This window comes from Photinus pyralis, unplaced genomic scaffold (assembly GCF_008802855.1).
Source record: "Photinus pyralis isolate 1611_PpyrPB1 unplaced genomic scaffold, Ppyr1.3 Ppyr1.4_LG4, whole genome shotgun sequence".
Classification (NCBI taxonomy): domain Eukaryota; kingdom Metazoa; phylum Arthropoda; class Insecta; order Coleoptera; family Lampyridae; genus Photinus; species Photinus pyralis.
Genome location: NW_022170511.1, coordinates 20,012,237 through 20,031,149, shown reverse-complemented (window position 1 = coordinate 20,031,149; position 18,913 = coordinate 20,012,237). Strand labels below are relative to the sequence as shown.

Genomic DNA, 18,913 nt, shown 5'->3' with positions numbered 1-18,913 from the left:
GAGCACAATCTATAGCGGAGAATATTGCACAGAGGTAGGGTAATTTATTTACATTACATAATAAGAGGAATGCCCAAACTGTTAATGGTAGCAATAGAAAACGAAACTAAGTTCATTCCAGAGTGAATTAAAATAGGGACAAGTAATTCATATTTCTCAGGTCGTCAACCCTTACAATTTGTATGGCTGTCTGATGTTGAAATCTCAGGCGAGAATTCGAAAACGCACGTTCGGCAGATGTGGAAAATTCAATTGATTGTTCTTATGGAATACCAATAAAAACTTGAGCTTTTATCTAAGGCATTCATTGTAAGGGTACGAGATCAAATGAAAATAACAACCAATTTTCAATAGAATTTCTGTAAAAATTTTTCCTTCGAATGAAACGAATTTTTCGCGAAATCGCGAGTACGTAGACCTTAGAAGGAGACATTCAAATGTCATTGCTTTATCAAACTTTGTTTTTATTTTTGGGCTTCGACGACTTTATGCGTTTTATACAATATTTTATGTCTTCGTATAGCGAGAGCTTTCGACGTAAGGGAAATTCGAAAACGGCTGTTATTGACATGCGGTCTATCTGTAATAACTCTATCAAGTCCCTTCACATTAGTTTCAAAATGGAATACCTTTTACGTTATGAAGTTTTCGCAGTGAAGCAAAAAATGATGCCAAAATGGAGGCGTTAAACTGATTTTATAGTTTGTGATAATTCTGTAGTACTTTTCAGCGCGCACGCATTTTCCGAACGATTCTACATTATGGCTGTTAGTGGATGTGTTTCGAATAATTTATTACTGGGCTATTGTCATAAAACAGAAAAAAAGCAATAAAGATATGCGACCATGTGTTTTAACTACATCACGCTTTTAGGGTAAAACGATCATCTCCAGCCTATTGCGGATTTAAGCATTTTTTTAAACTAATGAATGAGGGAGGTTTTCCGCAGCAAGTTAACATGTCCTCACGCCAAATTAGAGAATTCACAATTCAAATGACGTAAACGAACAATAGTTTAAAGCAAATACTTTCGGTGTAATCTTAGAAAACAAAGCGACTTGCAATTGCGCCGGCAAACACATAATTCTTGTCCCACAACTCGTAGGACTATAGGAACAAAATAATCAAGTAAACAATTGCAAAATAAACGCCAACAAACCACTACAAAACGAATGCTGCTTTCTCTACATAATTTGTGTGGTTTTTAATTCAAATTACGTTAAATGAATTGGAAGACACGATAACAAAAACGATTTAGCTTAATCCATCTATAGCGGCAAAGGCCAGTTAAAAGAGGGCCGAAGTACACAAACGAATTTGAAAATGTAGGCCTTTGCCATCAACATTCTATACCCTAAAATTTTATTGCAATAAGAACCTTCAATGCCGTAGTTCTTATGGGAATTTGTATTGATGTTATGCACATCTAAGGTAGTAACTATTTGTAAACCCTTTTATGGAAATTTAAAATGCCAACCATCACTCTGGTAGGGAGTTATTGTCATGGAGCTTCGTGGTTAAGACAAAAAAGTGTGGAAACTGTGACAGAACAGGTTCTACTTCCTTACTTTTTGGACCAGGTATTACGAAACCTTTTAATTTTGCTTATATTTATACCTTTTTCTTTTATTAGTCAAAGAAATACAAAGACTCATCTTTATGGTACCCTTTTTCAAAGCTATAAGTATGCTGCGCATAAATATAACGTGGATATTGGCAGGTTGTCAAAGTTCACTGCCTTAAATTAATTTTTCAAACAAATGCGCTCAAATATTGCTACGTTTCAATTAAAACAGAGTCACAATTAACGTCTCGTTCGATTATTCAAAACCATGTCACTTTCCATTTACTTCCTTGCTCTTTCCTATACAATAATCTACACCTGTGTTAAACTTTCGCGATAACACGTCCTTGTCTTGGAGCGATTAGAAAACTTCTTATCTACAACCGGAGAAAAACATGTGATAAACTTTTACAAATACTACGCAAATAATTCCTGACGGAATAATAATCATAATTCTGATACAACATTGTCCTCGAATTCAACTAATATAATCGAAATTGGGCTTAATCCGAAATTCCAACCAACATTTAACGTTATGAATCAATGAAATTTACACATTTTAAAATTGTTTATAAAAATTGCAGTTTGAGTTCTGTGTTAAAGAATTTTAGATGGCATTTTTAATTTTTTTAAATTTTTACTTCATTTAGTAGATGAACTCACCCTAATTCAGTAAGACAAAAATTTGGTGACTTGAACTAGGATAAAATCACACTTGAGCAATGCAAGATATTTATTACACGATTACCATTGAAATATGAAATATGTATTCGAAATCTATTTTGAATAAACAAATCGAGTAAAAAGTTATCAGTCATCAAAGGGAAGCTATGAAAAAAATCTTAGGTTAAGGTCATTTTAATAAAACGCTTACATGTTTTTATATTCTTTGCAGTTAGAACTCTTTAGGGTGCAGGGAAGGATGTTACGCAAGTATGAGTCTCTCATGCTCTGACAAGCGGACTGGCAACCGCATTTTCCTAGGACTGGAAGCTCTTTGTGGCTCGTTGGTTCAGTATGGTTTCCAGCCCACTTTGTCTGGCATTCAGAAGGAGACAAGCAGTAGGTAGCCCGCAGTGCAGGCTGATGCAATGCAGATTGCGTTGGAGGGAGGAACTGTACTAATTTACTTTTTCTACAAATGAAGTCGTTTCGCACGTTCGTAATGGATTTCTCATCTTTTGGGGCCATACAGAACGTCAGTAAATTCTTCCAAAGGTTTCATTGTTTCGTCTGTTTCCTTTGTAAGCAAATGAGACAGTATCCAAAGTTCTTTCAGTTCGAGTTACATACGATCAGAACGTCAGTACCTATCTGAAGACGACGAAGTTCTGGGCTCCATACTATGCTACTAGGTACTGTAAGAGAACTTAGTGAATCGTGAATCGAAATAGTCAATCGTATGTCAGTTTGGCACCATTGCGGTAAGGAACAAGGATAGCGTTATTGAAGAATGACCATCAAAATTCCCTACTTTCATTCTAGATGGCAAAATATGTTCCAGTAGCCTCAGGTCCTGCGGAGTTCCACCAAGAGATATATAATAACCTGTATTTCTCAGTGCAGGATTTTAGTTGACCAATCCAAATTATGCACTGCAGCTGGTAAAGAAGCAATAACCACCACCTTTACGTTTTTTCTTTCGTTTGGCATTGTCTGTTACTCCGACAAATGTACAAAAATTGAAGGACATTGTAATTCTACGAGCACATCTTAAGTCTACAAAATACCTAAAGGAATGCAAGGTTAGAATTAAACCGAAAAACAGAATGTGCACTCTTAAAAACATGGAACACCGACGGGATTCAATACTAAACAACAAACTAACAAACTGCTGCAGTGCTGCCGCTGCGCTCTTTCCCCGTGGGCCAGTACTAATGGCTGTTAACTGTTTCCCGCAACGGCGCTGGCGACCGACGGAAAAGCGCGAAGATGCCTTTTCAAATGATCCTTACCCAAAAGAACCTTGGAAACCTTGGTCACCTCAAATGCAAAAATCGGACACAGATGTTTTTTGGGTATTATTTTTGTCATTTTCGCTTTCGAAAACACCGAAAACGACACTACTATTTACTGAAATTATAAACTAAATTGTAAATTTGCCACCACTTAATACTGACATATGGACATTTGGTACCTGGATGGATACGAAAGCTCCTAGGGATTTGATTTTTTTCCGCTCTTTAGGAGTTGGACCATCTAGGGATAAGAATTGTTGCACCATTTAAATAAAATCAAAGATGAAAATAATCGATATAAATATAATTCCATCTTTCTATGTGTGGTCCTCTTAAAGGTAGCTAAATAACGAAGTACGTATTTACACGGGTAATGGAAAAATACGGCAAGCTTGCGGTTTTTCAGGCTGCGTTGACTGGATTATTAACGCAAGGTTTCCCTTTCTAGATTAAACATTTGGCGTTTTTTTCTGTTTTGAACGTGCAATGCCGTCTTTATCATAAAACTTGCAAGCAGACGTAAGGTTTTCACTACGACCACAATGACGTAGTGAATGTCCGAATTTTAGATTCAGGTTAAATAAACATTCGGCATTTAGCGGCTTTCACAGGCGATACTTACAAAATCAAATCAGTCACCCTTAAATAATCACAGTATAATCCATGAAGATACTTCACTGCGAACCGGATAGTAGTATTGTAATGAACGCCGACTGAAAACCATTCAATGGGAAGTATTTTAATTACGACAATTGATGGCACCGCTGATCCGGAATTTAGATATTTAATTTATAAATCGAAGCCTCCGCCTCTACACAAGGATTTGAAGTAAATAATTTGCAATTAATTTGTTGTCGAATAATATAAAAGAAGTGCCTGTTGTTTAGTTACTTTAGTTACTATTGAAGATTCAATAAATATATTTTTGTTGATATCTTGCAAATTTTTTTTAATATCTTTATCCATGAGTTATCTCTCTTTGTAGGAAGTTATTGGCGAACGATCATTCTACTAGAAATAATTTTTCTTTTTTGAGAGCCAATTCTCTGGGAGCGAATTCTCCGAAGAATATATTAAATTTTAACCGGCCAGAAAATAAAACTAAGTAAAAATGTACATTAGGTTTTGGAGGCGTATAAGGAAGTCCGTAAATTTTAAGAACCGCGTTTTTAAAAATTGCCTGGTGGGAGAGCGTATAAATTCAAATTAGTGCAATTTTTACAGTTAAAGCTTAAACATTCCAAATCTGTCACAGAAGAGTAACCAACATTTCAAGCGAGAAAAATATAGATACTTATCGCTCAGTAAATGTAAATTATTTGGGGAATGAGTGCAGAAATTCATATAAAGGAACGGAAACGTATTAATACATTCCGGATATAAAGGAGAGACTTGAGTGGAAACAGGGAAGAGACTTGAGTGGAAACAGGGAAGGCTATACAAATTATAACCAATTATGGATTATTTAAAAGCTATTCTTTCAATAATGGCACTTGTGAAGTGCGACCTGGGTACAGAAAAAGGGGAACATTTGGTAATATAACTGCGAAAAGGAGGAATTTGGAAGAAAAATGGAAGAAAATAGAAGGGGCAACCAAAAATTATTTTATAAAATACTAAAGAATTTGAGGAAACCAAAAGAGCACAAGCTAAGGCAGGTTACAGGAAAAAACAACAAAGTAATAACAAATGAGAAAGGAATAATGGATAGATGGAAAGAGTACTTCCAAGAACTATTGAATAGACACGAACGGCAGGAAAAAAGTCAACAAGAAAGGATACAGGCTAACATAGACGAAGGAGATTTGGGTATCGAGATAAGTATAGAAGAAGTAGTAGACATAGTGAAAAGTTTGAAGTATGGAAAAGCGCCAGGACACGACAAAATAACAACTGAAATGATTAAGCGACTAGGGAACAACGGCATGGAAATGCTATGTCAATTACTCAATAAGGCTTGGCACAGTGGTGAAGTTCCAGAAGACTGGAAAGTAGGTATAATCATTCCGATACATAAAAATGGGGATTCAAAAGATTGTAAAATCTACAGAGGAGTAACACAGCTAAGTACGGCTGCAAAAATTTACGAAAGTATATTAGAAAGAAAACTGAAACAGGCAATAGAGTATCAGCTGGAAGAATCGCAAAGTGGATTTCGGAAGGGAAGGTGCATCCAGGATCACATATTTACAATTAAACAAATCACAGAAAAAGCTCTAATACAACAGAAGGTCGTGTATTTGGCATTTGTAGATCTCGAGAAGGCATTCGACAGCGTATCGCAATCTCTTGTTTGGGAAAGTCTAGGAAGAAGAGGAATAAATGGAAAACTCTTAAGAGGAATCATAAGTGTGTACACAGAAAATAAAAATTATGTGCGAATAAGTAACATGAAGTCAGATAAATTTGAAGTAAGGGAGGGACTAAGACAAGGGGGGGTATTAAGCCCGACATTATTTATAGTAGTGATGGACGATATTATAAAAGCGACATGTGATAAAACTAAAAAAGTGCATATAGGGTACAATAAACTAAGGCCGGTTCAAATAAGTGAATGTGTATTCGCGGACCATATAACAATTTGTGCAAAAAGTGAAAAGGGCTTGCAACTAAATCTAAAAACATGGAATGAAGAACTGAAGAAAAGGAAGATGAAAATAAACCCTCAAAAAACAAAAGTAATGGTAATAGGAAGAACAAATATTACAATGGATATAACAATTGATGAAGAAAGAATAGAACAAGTTGACAAATACAAATATCTGGGAGTCCTAATTCAACGAGAGGGGAATATGGAAGAAGAAGTTAATGAAAGACTGAGTAATGCAGCAAAATTATATCACACCTTGAGCAAGACATTTTTAACAAAACGAGAGATCACAAACACGACAAAGATGGCGGTGTATAAAACGGTTTATAGACCGATTCTTCTTGGAGAAGAAACATGGAATCTCACGAATTCTTCAAAAAGTAAAATTCAAGCCATGGAAATGAAATTCCTTAGGAGGATATTAGGCCTTACACGAAGAGATAGGGTCAGAAACGAAATTGTGAGAGCGGAACTCGGAGTGGAACCAATCATACAGAGGGTGGAGAACCAACAGCTGCGGTGGTTTGGGCATTTAAACAGAATGCAGGACAACATGCCTGTAAAACAAGTTTGGGAATCACGGTCACAATCTAGGTAGAGGGAGACCAAAAAAGACGTGGAACGATCAACTGGCAGCAATTTTGAAATCTCGAGGTACAACATGGGTAGAAGCTATGAGACATTCAAAAAATAAAGAACAGTGGAAAGAATTTTGTAAATAGGACTTAATATGATTAATTACACTAGAATTAGAATTTATTTAAATTGTAAATACGTAAAGTTAAAATTGTAGTAATCCTCACACTCTAGGGTAAGAGGTTATTTTGATAATATATATAACTGCGAAAACTGTAATTGAATTCCATACGATTTTAAGTACATGGAGGAATGTTTTGACATTCAGCGCATTCGGAAACACGACTTTTAATGCGGTTCATATTCAAGCACCGATCCTTTAATTCGTACAAATCGATTGGTGAAGATTTGACATCGCTGCCTTTTTTTGCATTCTCGAGTTAGACGAGGACAAACGAACAGACGGACGGAAAAATTCCCCTAAAAATGAGAGAGAATTTTTAGTAGAAACTAAATCTGTTGTAAATTTGCCATTGGAAGAACGTTATTTCCATTTTCAAAATAAATTGACTAGTAGCCCTACCACGACTGCGGACACGGAGGGACTTTCGACTAGTGGACCAGTTTTGCTTTTGTGCACCTCATGCACGCACGAAGGATGATAATCGAATAACGGACACTAACCGGAAACACCAAAAGGCGAGAAAATAAACGTAAGGAAAATTAGCTAAAAAAACGATAGAGGACGCTACAAAAAAAACAAACAATCTGACACAGAACGTAGAAAGCAGAGTGCATGCAAAGTGTGCCTGAAATTACGGAGGATAGTAAGGGATTAAAGGAACACACGAAAAATAAATAACGGATGGAAACGGAAAAATTTGTATAAGGGAAATAAAAGAGAATTTTGATATAATCTAAGAAAAATAAAAAGAATCCAAAAGACTAGTACGTCGCAGGTATAAATGCAACTAAAAAAAAAACCAAGAAAAATTACTAATTTAAAAAAATATATCAACGCTTGAACGCTAACCTAAACAAAAACAAAAGAAAACTTCGTGTGGAGTTTTGAAGGCGCCAAAGCTAATTAGCAATTAAAGGGGGACATGGAATGTAATAATCTGTATGGAAACGCAGGATAAATCAGTATATACATACAATGGATTATAATGAAGTATACAATGTGTCCCAGTCGAGTGACTTTGTTATTGCTGAAGGTCCAACGTAGCGTAGTTTGACTCTCCGCCACTGGATGTTAATGTTTCACACAATAACAAAAAATCCCTTGCTATCAGCATGCCTCTTGCCTAATACCTGGCAATCGTGGTGTGTAAGTATCTATAGTATTGTGTTGTGAATAGTAAGGGAGGTCTGCAAATTCATATGCTCCTGCGACAGTAATTTTCCAATTAACACAAAAAAATTAGGCATGTGTTCCAATTAAAGCGATACAAATTAAAAATTCAATCAACCCCCCCAAAAAACTGGAGTTACTTCGGAGCTTTCCATTTATTCGGTTTTTGCGTACGTCATACAGAGTAAAACAAATAACTGGAGCGAGTCTAAAAATAGAACTATCCTTTGACCTGGGGGTTGCGAAAGGGTGTCGGCGGGTAGCGAGAGTATGCGAAGAGAGGTCATTCACTGTATACCTGTTCCAGAAATAGCTCTTAATCTATAAATAGTCGCGTTTAATAAGAATATTACTAGGCAACAGGAGTAGGTAACGTGCACGTTTATCAATAGTAATGCATATTTAATATTTATGATAATAAATGTAGATCACGGGGTTATTGCACCCTTGACGCATGTTTCCATAACGAGGTCTCTATTTCTCAGATTTCCCCATTTAATGTTGATGTAGGGAACTGATAATAAATTTTTCAAATTCCTCGCCGCTTGTAAAATCTCAATGACCTAGTTGCGCTAAATAGGGCCCATGCTTGATTTAGTGCAGTCTAATGAATAATGCAGCTCGATGTAAAGGAATTTTAGATTTTTCTGAAATGACGCATTAAAAATTTGTAATGCGAAGATATTTGCTTAAAAACAGAAATTTTCGCTTGTTTTTCTTCCCGTTCGAAGGCTCGGTTAAATTGCTTTAATTAATCTGAGGAAACGTTCTTAGCAGATAAATTTCGCGCAGCTTTACCGAAAAATCGCGCTCTAATAATGTTTCGGTTTTTTATCGCATCCTTGAGAAATCACTTCGAAGCTTAACGACGTGCCATTAATAATAAGGAATTAGTTCGCTTGATCTAATTGTTGAGTGTTTAAAATCGCCACTTATTTTTCTCATGCGGTGATTTATAGGGCCTACATCTATTTCCCCTATTAAAGGCGCTGTATAAATTTTTAGATTCAGTCAGCGCACCTTTGATTTAAAATGAAAATTTCATTTAGAAGAATTTTAAATTACCTACATCTTCAATTGCACAAAAGACGTTTTTTAAATGAAAAAATAATAAATATTCCAGGAAATTAATCTTGGTGCTACGAGAGTACGACGGTAATTTGAGTAATTTTAAATTTATTCCATCAAAATGCAAGAATTATTTCCTTGTTAACAGAAATGTCATCAAAATTGGAATCGTTTGGTCACTTTCGTTATTGTAATTTCTATAAAACGGCAAATGTGCAAACGTTATTGAAAACTTCAATTATCGTCTTTTTAGCGCATTTTCCAAAAGGAAAATGAACGCTATTGTCCGCACGTTCTCCGTCTGTCCCACTACTAGTCCTCCAGTTTAAGCTTTTTCGTTGTTTTTCTTTCGTATGCGGTGTAGTCGTGGAGTACAGCCCAGATACCAAAACGACAAAGGTTACTTGCATTGGTCACTTCCTTCCCGAGTTATTACTGATTCAGTGCGGGGAAAATGCGCTTTCGTCGGTCGCGACTGACCACCTTTTTAACTTATTGTTTAATGTGGGGACTAATTAGAGGATTCATGCCACAAAAAAATTAAGTATACACTGTTCTGTAATGATAGATGCTCAAAACGCAAACTTCAAGTTACATCAAAAAGCAAGCTGAACTGCTATCTTCTTTCACTTACGATCTTTTTCTATTTCTAGTTTACCCTTATTGTTAGATTATGCCACGAGGACCTATTCAATTTATTACAAATCGGAAACTTCGTTACAAGTTTTCCTTACTACACCAGATATCAATTGATCAATATTGTATGTTTCAAACTGTACGAAAAGGAATATAATTACATAATATGTTACCTATTAATCTGTCCGACAAATGTGACACCTTCCAAATACAAAAATTATAATGTAATTAATTAATCATAAATTTTTAAGACTAATGTGGCTTTCCAAAAATGACTACTCTATTATGGAATCTGAATTTAAGCGAGAAGAGACGGAAACTGGATAATTTGTCACCTGTCAGGTAAATACTTACATAATTCCCCCAAGCAGAAAGTGTAATAAAATATTCATTAGACGCGATATTACGAACCAACCTACGCAAATCGGTAGGGTTAATAATTCGGAGTTGTTTTTATAAAACACTAACCACGAAATTAGCTATTAAACCGCTAAACAACAAAATTTACTTAGCGAATGATGGTCCACAGATGTTCCTAATTACAATCCCTAGATATAACACATATAAAGAATGACTTAATTGATACATGCGTTGAGCTAATCTAATTAACATAAAGCAAGAATATTCTTCCGTAGAGGTAAACGTTAGTAGGAGAGTAATATGTACCTTTTTCGATTTAGACAGTATATAGCTTTCGTTCTTTTGTTCATTTATCATTTGGAAGCCAGGGAATAGATTTGCAATTTGCTTATTTAGAGCAGTATAAAACAACTGGTGAATAATGGTCTACCAAACCGCAGTGTTGTATTAAAGTCAAATTGTGATAAACACAAATTGTAGAATCATACTCGGTATTCGCGTTATACTGAAAAGAAAGTTGAATTTAAATGTGAGCAAAAGCTCTCGCTACTAGTAACCATTCCGGATTTTTCGTGAAAAATCGTCCCCTGTCCGCCTGTTTGATTTTAACCTAGTTGTTACTAGAAAAGACTCAATTTTCTTATAGTCCATGTATAACCCACGTAAGTATATGCTCTGGAAAGGAAATTCGAGCTAATTGAAAATGTACAATTGATTTGTTTCTTGTTAATGTAGTCCACTGTTCAATGCAAATGAAAATTTGAAATTGTGTAATTTATATTCCGAACGTGTCCGGCGGCATTAAATATTGCATCCCAGAATTTGCGGTAAAAATGCAAATAAAATCGCTCTCATGAATGTAAAGCAAAAAAACTTTGGAGTATATACCATTTTTTCATCTCCTGATACAGCATAGAATATTTACGCCCTTTATCAAATAACGCGAAAAGCAGATGAAAGCAATTTTTAAACTAAATTTGTAGCGAATAATGCACAAAGGAATATATTTCCTGGGAAATCCTACAAGCAATCTACGAGTATATTGATCTTTAATGGAATCGGGGTGCAATAAATTTTACTCTCAAATCTCGTAATAAAATCCGTTTAAATCACCCCGAAACTTTCGGCAAACTTTTTATTTTTCTTTGAAACACGTAGAAATGAACGATTGCGGAAATTTGGGATGAAGTCTAATTGTAACTATGCCGTTCCTAATAAAATCGACTGCAAGAGTGTTAAGGTCATAGAAAAAGTGGAACATTAAGTTCGATTTCCTTTGCCCTAATTTGACTTGATGTCGACGTGGTGCTTACTGTTATTTGTAAGTAGGCAATTTCAATTTCTGGTTGGTTGACCTGCTAATTATCGGAGAATTTTTCGTGCAATTATTATTTATTAGACAATTATTAGACAAGCGATGCGTTTTAAATACGCATAATTTCTATGTCGTATAAACATCGTTTCGATGCATTGGTATGTCATTTTTATAATAGTCTGTCTATACTAAAGTGGGTCATTGTGTTTTTACTCTTGTTTTTACTCCATTAGTGTTGTTTACTAAGCTACCCCACGTTGTTATTGAATACTACTTAGGCGACTAGGATTGTGTCTCATTAATGACCACCAACGTAGCCTTTCGTTCTATTATCGAAACTTCACCCTCCTCATATATTATACTGCTGCCAAAAAAATCCACGTGAAAATAGCATACGTAAAACGATTTCTCCATTTGCACCCCCACGATTTTCTATGCTGCACTGGTTTCGACGGTATGACATGATATCAATCGAGTGGTATACCTATCATTCCAAGCTACCTGAATTTGCAGTCGAAGATGGTTAAAATTGCTTGTGGTAAATGTTACAAGTTTACCATATCCATAGAGGAAATTGTATTTCCTCTATGCCATATCCCATAATGTTCAATGTATGGCAAATCTAGCGAGCGAGTAGGTCATACGAGAAAGTGTATTGCAAACCATTCCGTTATAAGTGATACATACTTTCCAACCCCCGAAGAAATGGAAAAACAAAATTGGCTCTTTAAGTTGCAGTCGTGCAGTCAATGAAATCCGAAAGGGATCTGCTCTGCTACAGTGGAACAAGGGTTGCCGGTTGTGTGATGTTGCACAAACAATCGAGACAATCACATGACACAATTTGACGCCATCAGTACGCTGTAGTACCATAGTACCATCTTAAAAAATGACAAGAAACATTACTACTACTCGTTACCTTCCAAATCTTGTTAACCAGTACAGGGTACACAAATAAGCAATACTGCGATTTTGTACTGTAAATATATATATAAATGCATATACAGGGTCATTCTTGACGAGCGTCAGTTAGAAAGATATGGAAAACCTTTGAAAATGAAGATAAACTGATAAGTTCTTTAAGGGTTTTGGCACATGATGAATTTATCTAAAATATTTTCAAGATGGCGCCACTTCCGGAAATACCGGAAGTGGCCATCAACTTTGTTATTTTAAATAGGGACCCCCTATTTTTTCTACATTTTCGGATTCTACGTGTACTACGTGTGTTGGAGTACAACGATACCCCATAGTTGACCCTTTGCTCCAAGGGCTTCGCCGATATTCAAGTTTTTATGTCAAAAATTGAATTTGCAGGGGTAATTTAAAAAATTTATTACTCGAAAACGGTGAGAGATATTGCAACACAGTTTTCACTGATTTATTAAAGAAAGATCGAATTTTCTTATGGTATGCGTAACAGTCTAAAAAAGTGAGATTACAACACTTTTTCAAAGCTCTCAACTTTTAAACTTTTAAATATCCGTAACTCCATTTTTTCAAATGGCACCCCCTATTTTGTTCTTCCCCTTTGTTTTCCTTTTTCCCAGACGTTTAATTTGATACAAAATGTCAAAAGCTGCTTCAAACGGTTTCCGAGATATTCCATGTTTTAGTGATTTCTTGTGACAAATTGATAAAAAAATTAAGTCGCTTGATGTTATTCTTTTGTTTTTACTATGATAATGTTTAAACGTCAAATTTTCGCGGCTTGAACTTATACTTCTCGTCAATAATGGCTCGTTTGGGTTACACTAATGAAGATTTTTTGAATTTAATATTAATACACGGTAAATGGAATCGAATAGCTGCCAGGACTTGCCGTCTTTTTTCCGAAAGATACCCTGACAAGGCGCAACCCACAGAGGCTACAATTCGCAAATTACTACAAAATTGCAGGAATAACGGGACCTTTCAAACAAAAATACAAAAAAGGAAGCCTGTGGTAGACTTTGAAGAACAAGAAATAACTGTACTGGCGTATTTTGCTGCAAATCCAACCGCATCGCTTAATGATATCCAAAGAGAAATTGAAATATCAAACACGAGTGCACAAAGAATGGCGCCACTTCCGCAAATACCGGAAGGATCCATCAACTTTGTTATTTTAAATAGGGACCTCCTATTTGTGTTACATTTTCGGATTCTACGTCGAATTTGGAGTACAATGGTACCCCATAGCACAGATATACGTAGCGCATATCTGTACCCATAGTTAACCCTTTATTTTAAGTTCATAATGTCCAAACAGTCATATGAGAAGACAAAACCACACATTGCAGAATCATTCAAAATAAAATTCATGACATTTTTAATAAAGTTTTAATTTGCGGATGAACAAACTCAACAAGATATTCAGATAAAAGTAACGTAACGAATATCATCTACATTTGACGTTTTAAGATGTGTTCAAATATTCCCCCCTCTTGGTTTAAACATGTTTCTAGCCGTTTTATGACATTTCCATGAGTTGCGTTTTGGATCTGTTGAGGTGTTAATGAATTCAAAGCATCTCTAACTCGTCTCTCCATGTCAGCTTTGGTTGTTGGTGGAGTAGCATAAACCATACCTTTGATGGTTCCCCAAAGAAAAAAGTCTAGGGGAGTAAGATCGGGTGAACGCGCGGGCCATGAATAAGGGCCTAAATAGCCGATCCAGTTACCATTAAACGTTCGCTCCAGATAATCCGAAATTACCCTGGAATTATGAGCTGGCGCTCCATCTTGTTGGTAAAATGCACTCGCCAATTCTTGTAATGGAGTATTTTCCAGCGCGGGTCCTAAGACGTTTTGCAGAATATCCAAATACCTTTCCGCATTCAAATTTTCATTGTAAAATGAATAACACAATATTCTATTTCCTTTTATGGCACAAAAAACATTAAATGACCATGTTATTTGATGGTGCACTTCACGTGTTACTTCCGGGTTTCTATCACACCAAAAATGTGAATTATGGCGATTGTACATACCATTTTTACTGAATTTTGCCTCGTCAGACCAAATCACATCACTTAAAAATCCAATTTGTTCTTGAATTTTTACTAACATCCACTCACAAAATTGAATTCTGCGTACATGATCGCCATCGTAAAGGCAATGCACTTTTTAAACAAATATGGGTGCCATTTATGCTTTTTGAGAATTCTTTGTGCACTCGTGTCTGATATGTCAATTTCTCGTTGGATATCATTGAGCGATGCAGTTGGATCTGCAGCAAAATACGCCAGTACAGTTATTTCTTGTTCTTCAGAGTCTACCACAGGCTTCCTTTTTTGTACTTTTGTTTGAAACGTACCGTTATTTCTGCAATTTTGTAGTAATTTGCGAATTGTAGCCTCTGTGGGTTGCGCCTTGTCAGGGTATCTTTCGGAAAAAAGACGGCAAGTCCTGGCCGCTATTCGATTACATTCACCGTGTATTAATATTAAATTCAAAAAATCTTCATTAGTGTAACCCAAACGAGCCATTATTGACGAGAAGTATAAGTTCAAGCAGCGAAAATTTGACGTTTAAACATTATCATAATAAAAACAAAAGAATAACATCAAGCGACTTAATTTTTTTATCAGTTTGCCACAAGAAATCACTAAAACATGGAATATCTCGGAAACCGTTTGAAGCAGCTTTTGACATTTTGTATCAAATTAAACGTCTGGGAAAAAGGACAACAAAGGGGAAGAACAAAATAGGGGGTGCCATTTGAAAAAATGAAGTTACGGATATTTAAAAGTTTAAAAGTTGAGAGCTTTGAAAAAGTGACGTAGTCTCACTTTTTTAGACTGTTACGGGTACCATAAGAAAATTCAATCTTTCTTTAATAAATCAGTGAAAACTGTATTGCAATATCTCTCACCGTTTTCGAATAATAAATTTTTAAAATTACCCCTGCAAATTCAATTTTTGACATAAAAACTTGAATATCGGCGAAGCCCTTGGAGCAAAGGGTCAACTATGGGGTATCGTTGTACTCCAAATTCGACGTAGAATCCGAAAATGTAGAATGTAGAATAGGGGGTCCCTATTTAAAATAACAAAGTTGATGGCTACTTCCGGTATTTCCGGAAGTGGCGCCATTTTGAAAATATTTTAGTTCAATTCATCATGTGCCAAAACCCTTAAAGAACTTATCAGTTTATCTTCATTTTCAAAGGTTTTCCATATCTTTCTAACTGACGCTCGTCAAGAATGACCCTGTAATAGTTGTGTGATTAGTTTGAAGATATATCAAACGAATATACAGAGTGGCCCAACGAGAAGTATACAGAGGGCTTTTAAGGTATTAAATTTAGAAATTTCGAAAAATCCTCGAACACGTCAATTTTGTATTCGAGGGGGGCAACTTTTCGAATATAAATCACGAACCCAAGTCTTCACCCCTCTACCTTAACCCCTAAAATTTTAAATGGAATCCTATAGCAAATTATTTGAAAGCCAATTTAATCGTGATTACTAATCTGCTTTGCTTTTTAAATTCTATTGATTCGTTGCGGAGATATTCGCATTTGAAATGGTTTTTTCTAAAAAAACCATAACAAATGCGATCTAAGTCACCTTGTATTAAAATTTTTAAATTTTAATACAAGGTTTAAATTGTGCAAAAAATAACAAATAACTTTAAACACACAACCTTTATTTCAATAAATGCTCGAATTGCCTTCCGCCTGCTTCCATGCAATAATAAAGATTTGCTTCAAAACGCTGCCATACATGTTGCAAGATTTCAGGGGTAATCGCTAGAAATTGTTGAGTTATACGTTATACCAAAGGGTAAGGGTGCTCTTTGGTTATACCATAGTGTATTCTATTCTTACACTATGGTTATACGTGCTCGCAACCCTTGTAATGTTCTGGGCGGAGTAGCATAAACTTTATTCTTTAAATATCCCCACAAGAAGTAATCTAAAGGACTTAAATAACCATTTCAAATGCGAATATCTCCGAAACAAATCCATAGAATTTAAAAAGCAAAGCAGATTAGTAATCACGATTAAACTAGCGTTCAAATAATGTGCCATTTGCCATAGGATTCTATTTAAAATTTTAAGGGTTAAGCTCCCTACGTAGAGGGGTGAAGACTTGGGTTCGTGATTTATATTCCAAAAGTTGCCCCCCTCGATTACAAAATTGATGTGTTCGAGGATTTTTCGAAATTTCTAAATTTAATACCCTAAAAGCCCTCTGTATACTTCTCGTATAAGTGTACTTCCAAAGAAAATTCGACTCTCCTTACTAAAACCAAACATTTTCTAAAACTTTTGTGAGGGGGATCTACAACAGTGCGTCGGTGCGTCGTGCGTCATTTGTTAACCTCTACAGTGAACGCTATTCAAGGTTTGATTTGTCAATGTTGCCATCTAATTAATTTTTTTCCAAATATTTTCCCATAAAAAACCTTCACTTTGATAAATCGTAACAACCTTGTTTTTTGTAGTTACGAAATTCCTTTGAGCAATCATTTTATTCCGAATAAAGGAGTACACCTTGATAATGAGATGGTTGGCTTTAGTGATACAGGGTGGTCACAAGGAAATGGTAAACTTTCCAAATTTCAAAGTGCCATAACTATTTTTGGAACCACCACTATTTTATCGCACTAGTGGATAGTCTTTTGTGTTTTGCTCAATCTAAACAGTGTAGTTTTTAGGTTGTTCAATATTTTACACAAAATTTCCTATTCATAAACTAATGCTTATGCATCGGAGTAGGTCGTGATAATAAAAAACAAAAGAAGTAAATAAGCGTCACAAATTTTATTAATTTAGTTTCGACTGGAGTACTTATATTTAACTCTGGTTAATGGGCTTACCGTTGCTTTTAAATTGAACGAGACCAATAAGACCTTGAGTGGCTTGAATTTTTGCCATATAAGCAAAAATTTACGTTGAACTCGCCTACAAGAAAAATTGTAACCCATGGATTGTAAAGATGGGCTATTACTGCATTTAAATTGAGAAAAAACAATAAAAACTGGATGCCCACATACCTCTAATACATTTTCAACGTGTTCAAAAAAGGGAACCACCACTTGTTAATAACAGGGCAGTAATCGGTCTCGGAAGCCGAAACTATTTATACGGTTACTGTAAGAATGTTCCTCAATTCCACTATTTCAAATACGTAAAATATGAATAAAAATCTATTCAAGGCTATGAAAGTACTTCAAATTCCACATAAATTATTCTTTGGGAATTTTACCATAGCCGTTTTATGATAATTGTAACTACAATGGTACAATGCCTAATTTGCAGTCTTTTGATCTATCTCTTAACAGTCAGACGTGAATAAAGTGTTACCCATGTTTTCCGTATCGCGAAAAGTATCCGACAGGTTGTTTTTGAAATTCCGCTTTACTTTAAAGCAAAAGCTTCACTCCAGTGTTCCCGATGTTGTTATTCCAAATATGCACTTGGAGGAGTGCATTTGGAAAAATCTGGAGAAGTGGCACAATAAAACTGCTCTGGTAATTCTATCGAATATACTAATCATAACAATACTGTGACTATTTCAGGTATGTGCCCAAACAAATTGCAGTTACACGTATTTGCAATTGTACAAAAAGAGCAACGCACTCACAAGTTTCTTGTGCAACCTGGATAAACTAAAACAGTCTGATAGAGTTGCCGTAGCACTTCCCAATCTTCCGGAATATGCGATTATTCTACTAGGGGTCATCCAAGCAGGCTGCACTGTAACAACTCTGAATCCTTTATATACATCGGGTACGTATGTCGTACTTTTTTGTAGTCTGTAGACTAAAACAACTTGACGTGTTTGGAATTTCAGAGTCATTTGTGTTACTAGAACTAAGAGATTAGAAGTGGCGTAAACAATCATGCCAAATAGAATTTAACAATTATTGCAATAGTTTAGTCAATACTCGGTACCGTAGACGTAATAATTTCCATACCATGGTCACCATTTTTGAATATTCATTTCTACACAGCCCCTTTTTAAACTGATTTTGATTTGTTCCCTCAACTTTGTTTCAAGCATACAAAATCATCTCCATGCTTTGATGCATTTTACGTGCTTTTCAGTCTGGTATCATAATCATAATTCATAATGTTATGTACTTGATATTGCTATTGTAAGATTCCCATTCATAAAAATGTGTTTACAGACGAAATGAGTCACCAACTAATAGTCGCAGAAGCCAAAGTAATATTTACAACACCTGAAACATATAAAACTGTACAAATTGCATTGCAATTAAGCAAACTTCACATACCAATCATTGTTGTTAGAGCAAAGGTATACTATTCACATAGGGAATGGAGTATAGTGATGTGTCAACAGAACGATTCTACCTTACCACATGGAGCAATCGACTTCGACGAAATTGCTCGAAATCATTGCGACGCGAAGTTTGACTTGCGCAGAAGTCATGATGACACTGTATTAATGTTGTTTTCAAGTGGAACAACAGGTTTGCCCAAGGGAGTTGAGATTACAAACAGAGGTTTGGTATCCAGCCTTCACCAAATGTCGGC

The 18,913-nt window shown here is 35.6% G+C and overlaps 2 protein-coding genes across 2 annotated transcripts in view; both read left to right on the top strand.

The window, feature by feature from the left end:
- The first annotated feature begins 5,225 nt into the window (after window positions 1–5,225).
- Window positions 5,226–6,710, top strand: LOC116168986. Its single transcript, XM_031485017.1, has 2 exons — window positions 5,226–5,871; window positions 6,214–6,710. The coding sequence occupies exons 1-2, from the start codon at window positions 5,226–5,228 to the stop codon at window positions 6,708–6,710; spliced, it is 1,143 nt and encodes a 380-aa protein (XP_031340877.1).
- Window positions 6,711–17,692: 10,982 nt separating this feature from the next.
- The window catches only part of LOC116168985 (tyrocidine synthase 2-like), a 4,230-nt gene continuing 3,009 nt past the window's right edge, over window positions 17,693–18,913 (top strand). Inside the window, exons 1-4 of the mRNA XM_031485016.1 lie at window positions 17,693–17,883; window positions 17,932–18,142; window positions 18,544–18,674; window positions 18,720–18,907. Coding sequence (XP_031340876.1) covers window positions 17,719–17,883; window positions 17,932–18,142; window positions 18,544–18,674; window positions 18,720–18,907 — 695 coding nt within the window. The 5' untranslated portion in view covers window positions 17,693–17,718. The remainder of the gene's footprint in view (window positions 17,884–17,931; window positions 18,143–18,543; window positions 18,675–18,719; window positions 18,908–18,913) is intronic.

Excerpts from the sequence above, each read along its gene's own strand:
- LOC116168986 (XM_031485017.1), top strand. The coding sequence starts at position 5,226 with ATGGATAGATGGAAAGAGTACTTCCAAGAACTATTGAATAGACACGAA. Across the intron at positions 5,872-6,213 it reads ACTCTTAAGAGGAATCATAA|GAAGAACAAATATTACAATG; the intron begins GTGTGTACACAG and ends TAATGGTAATAG.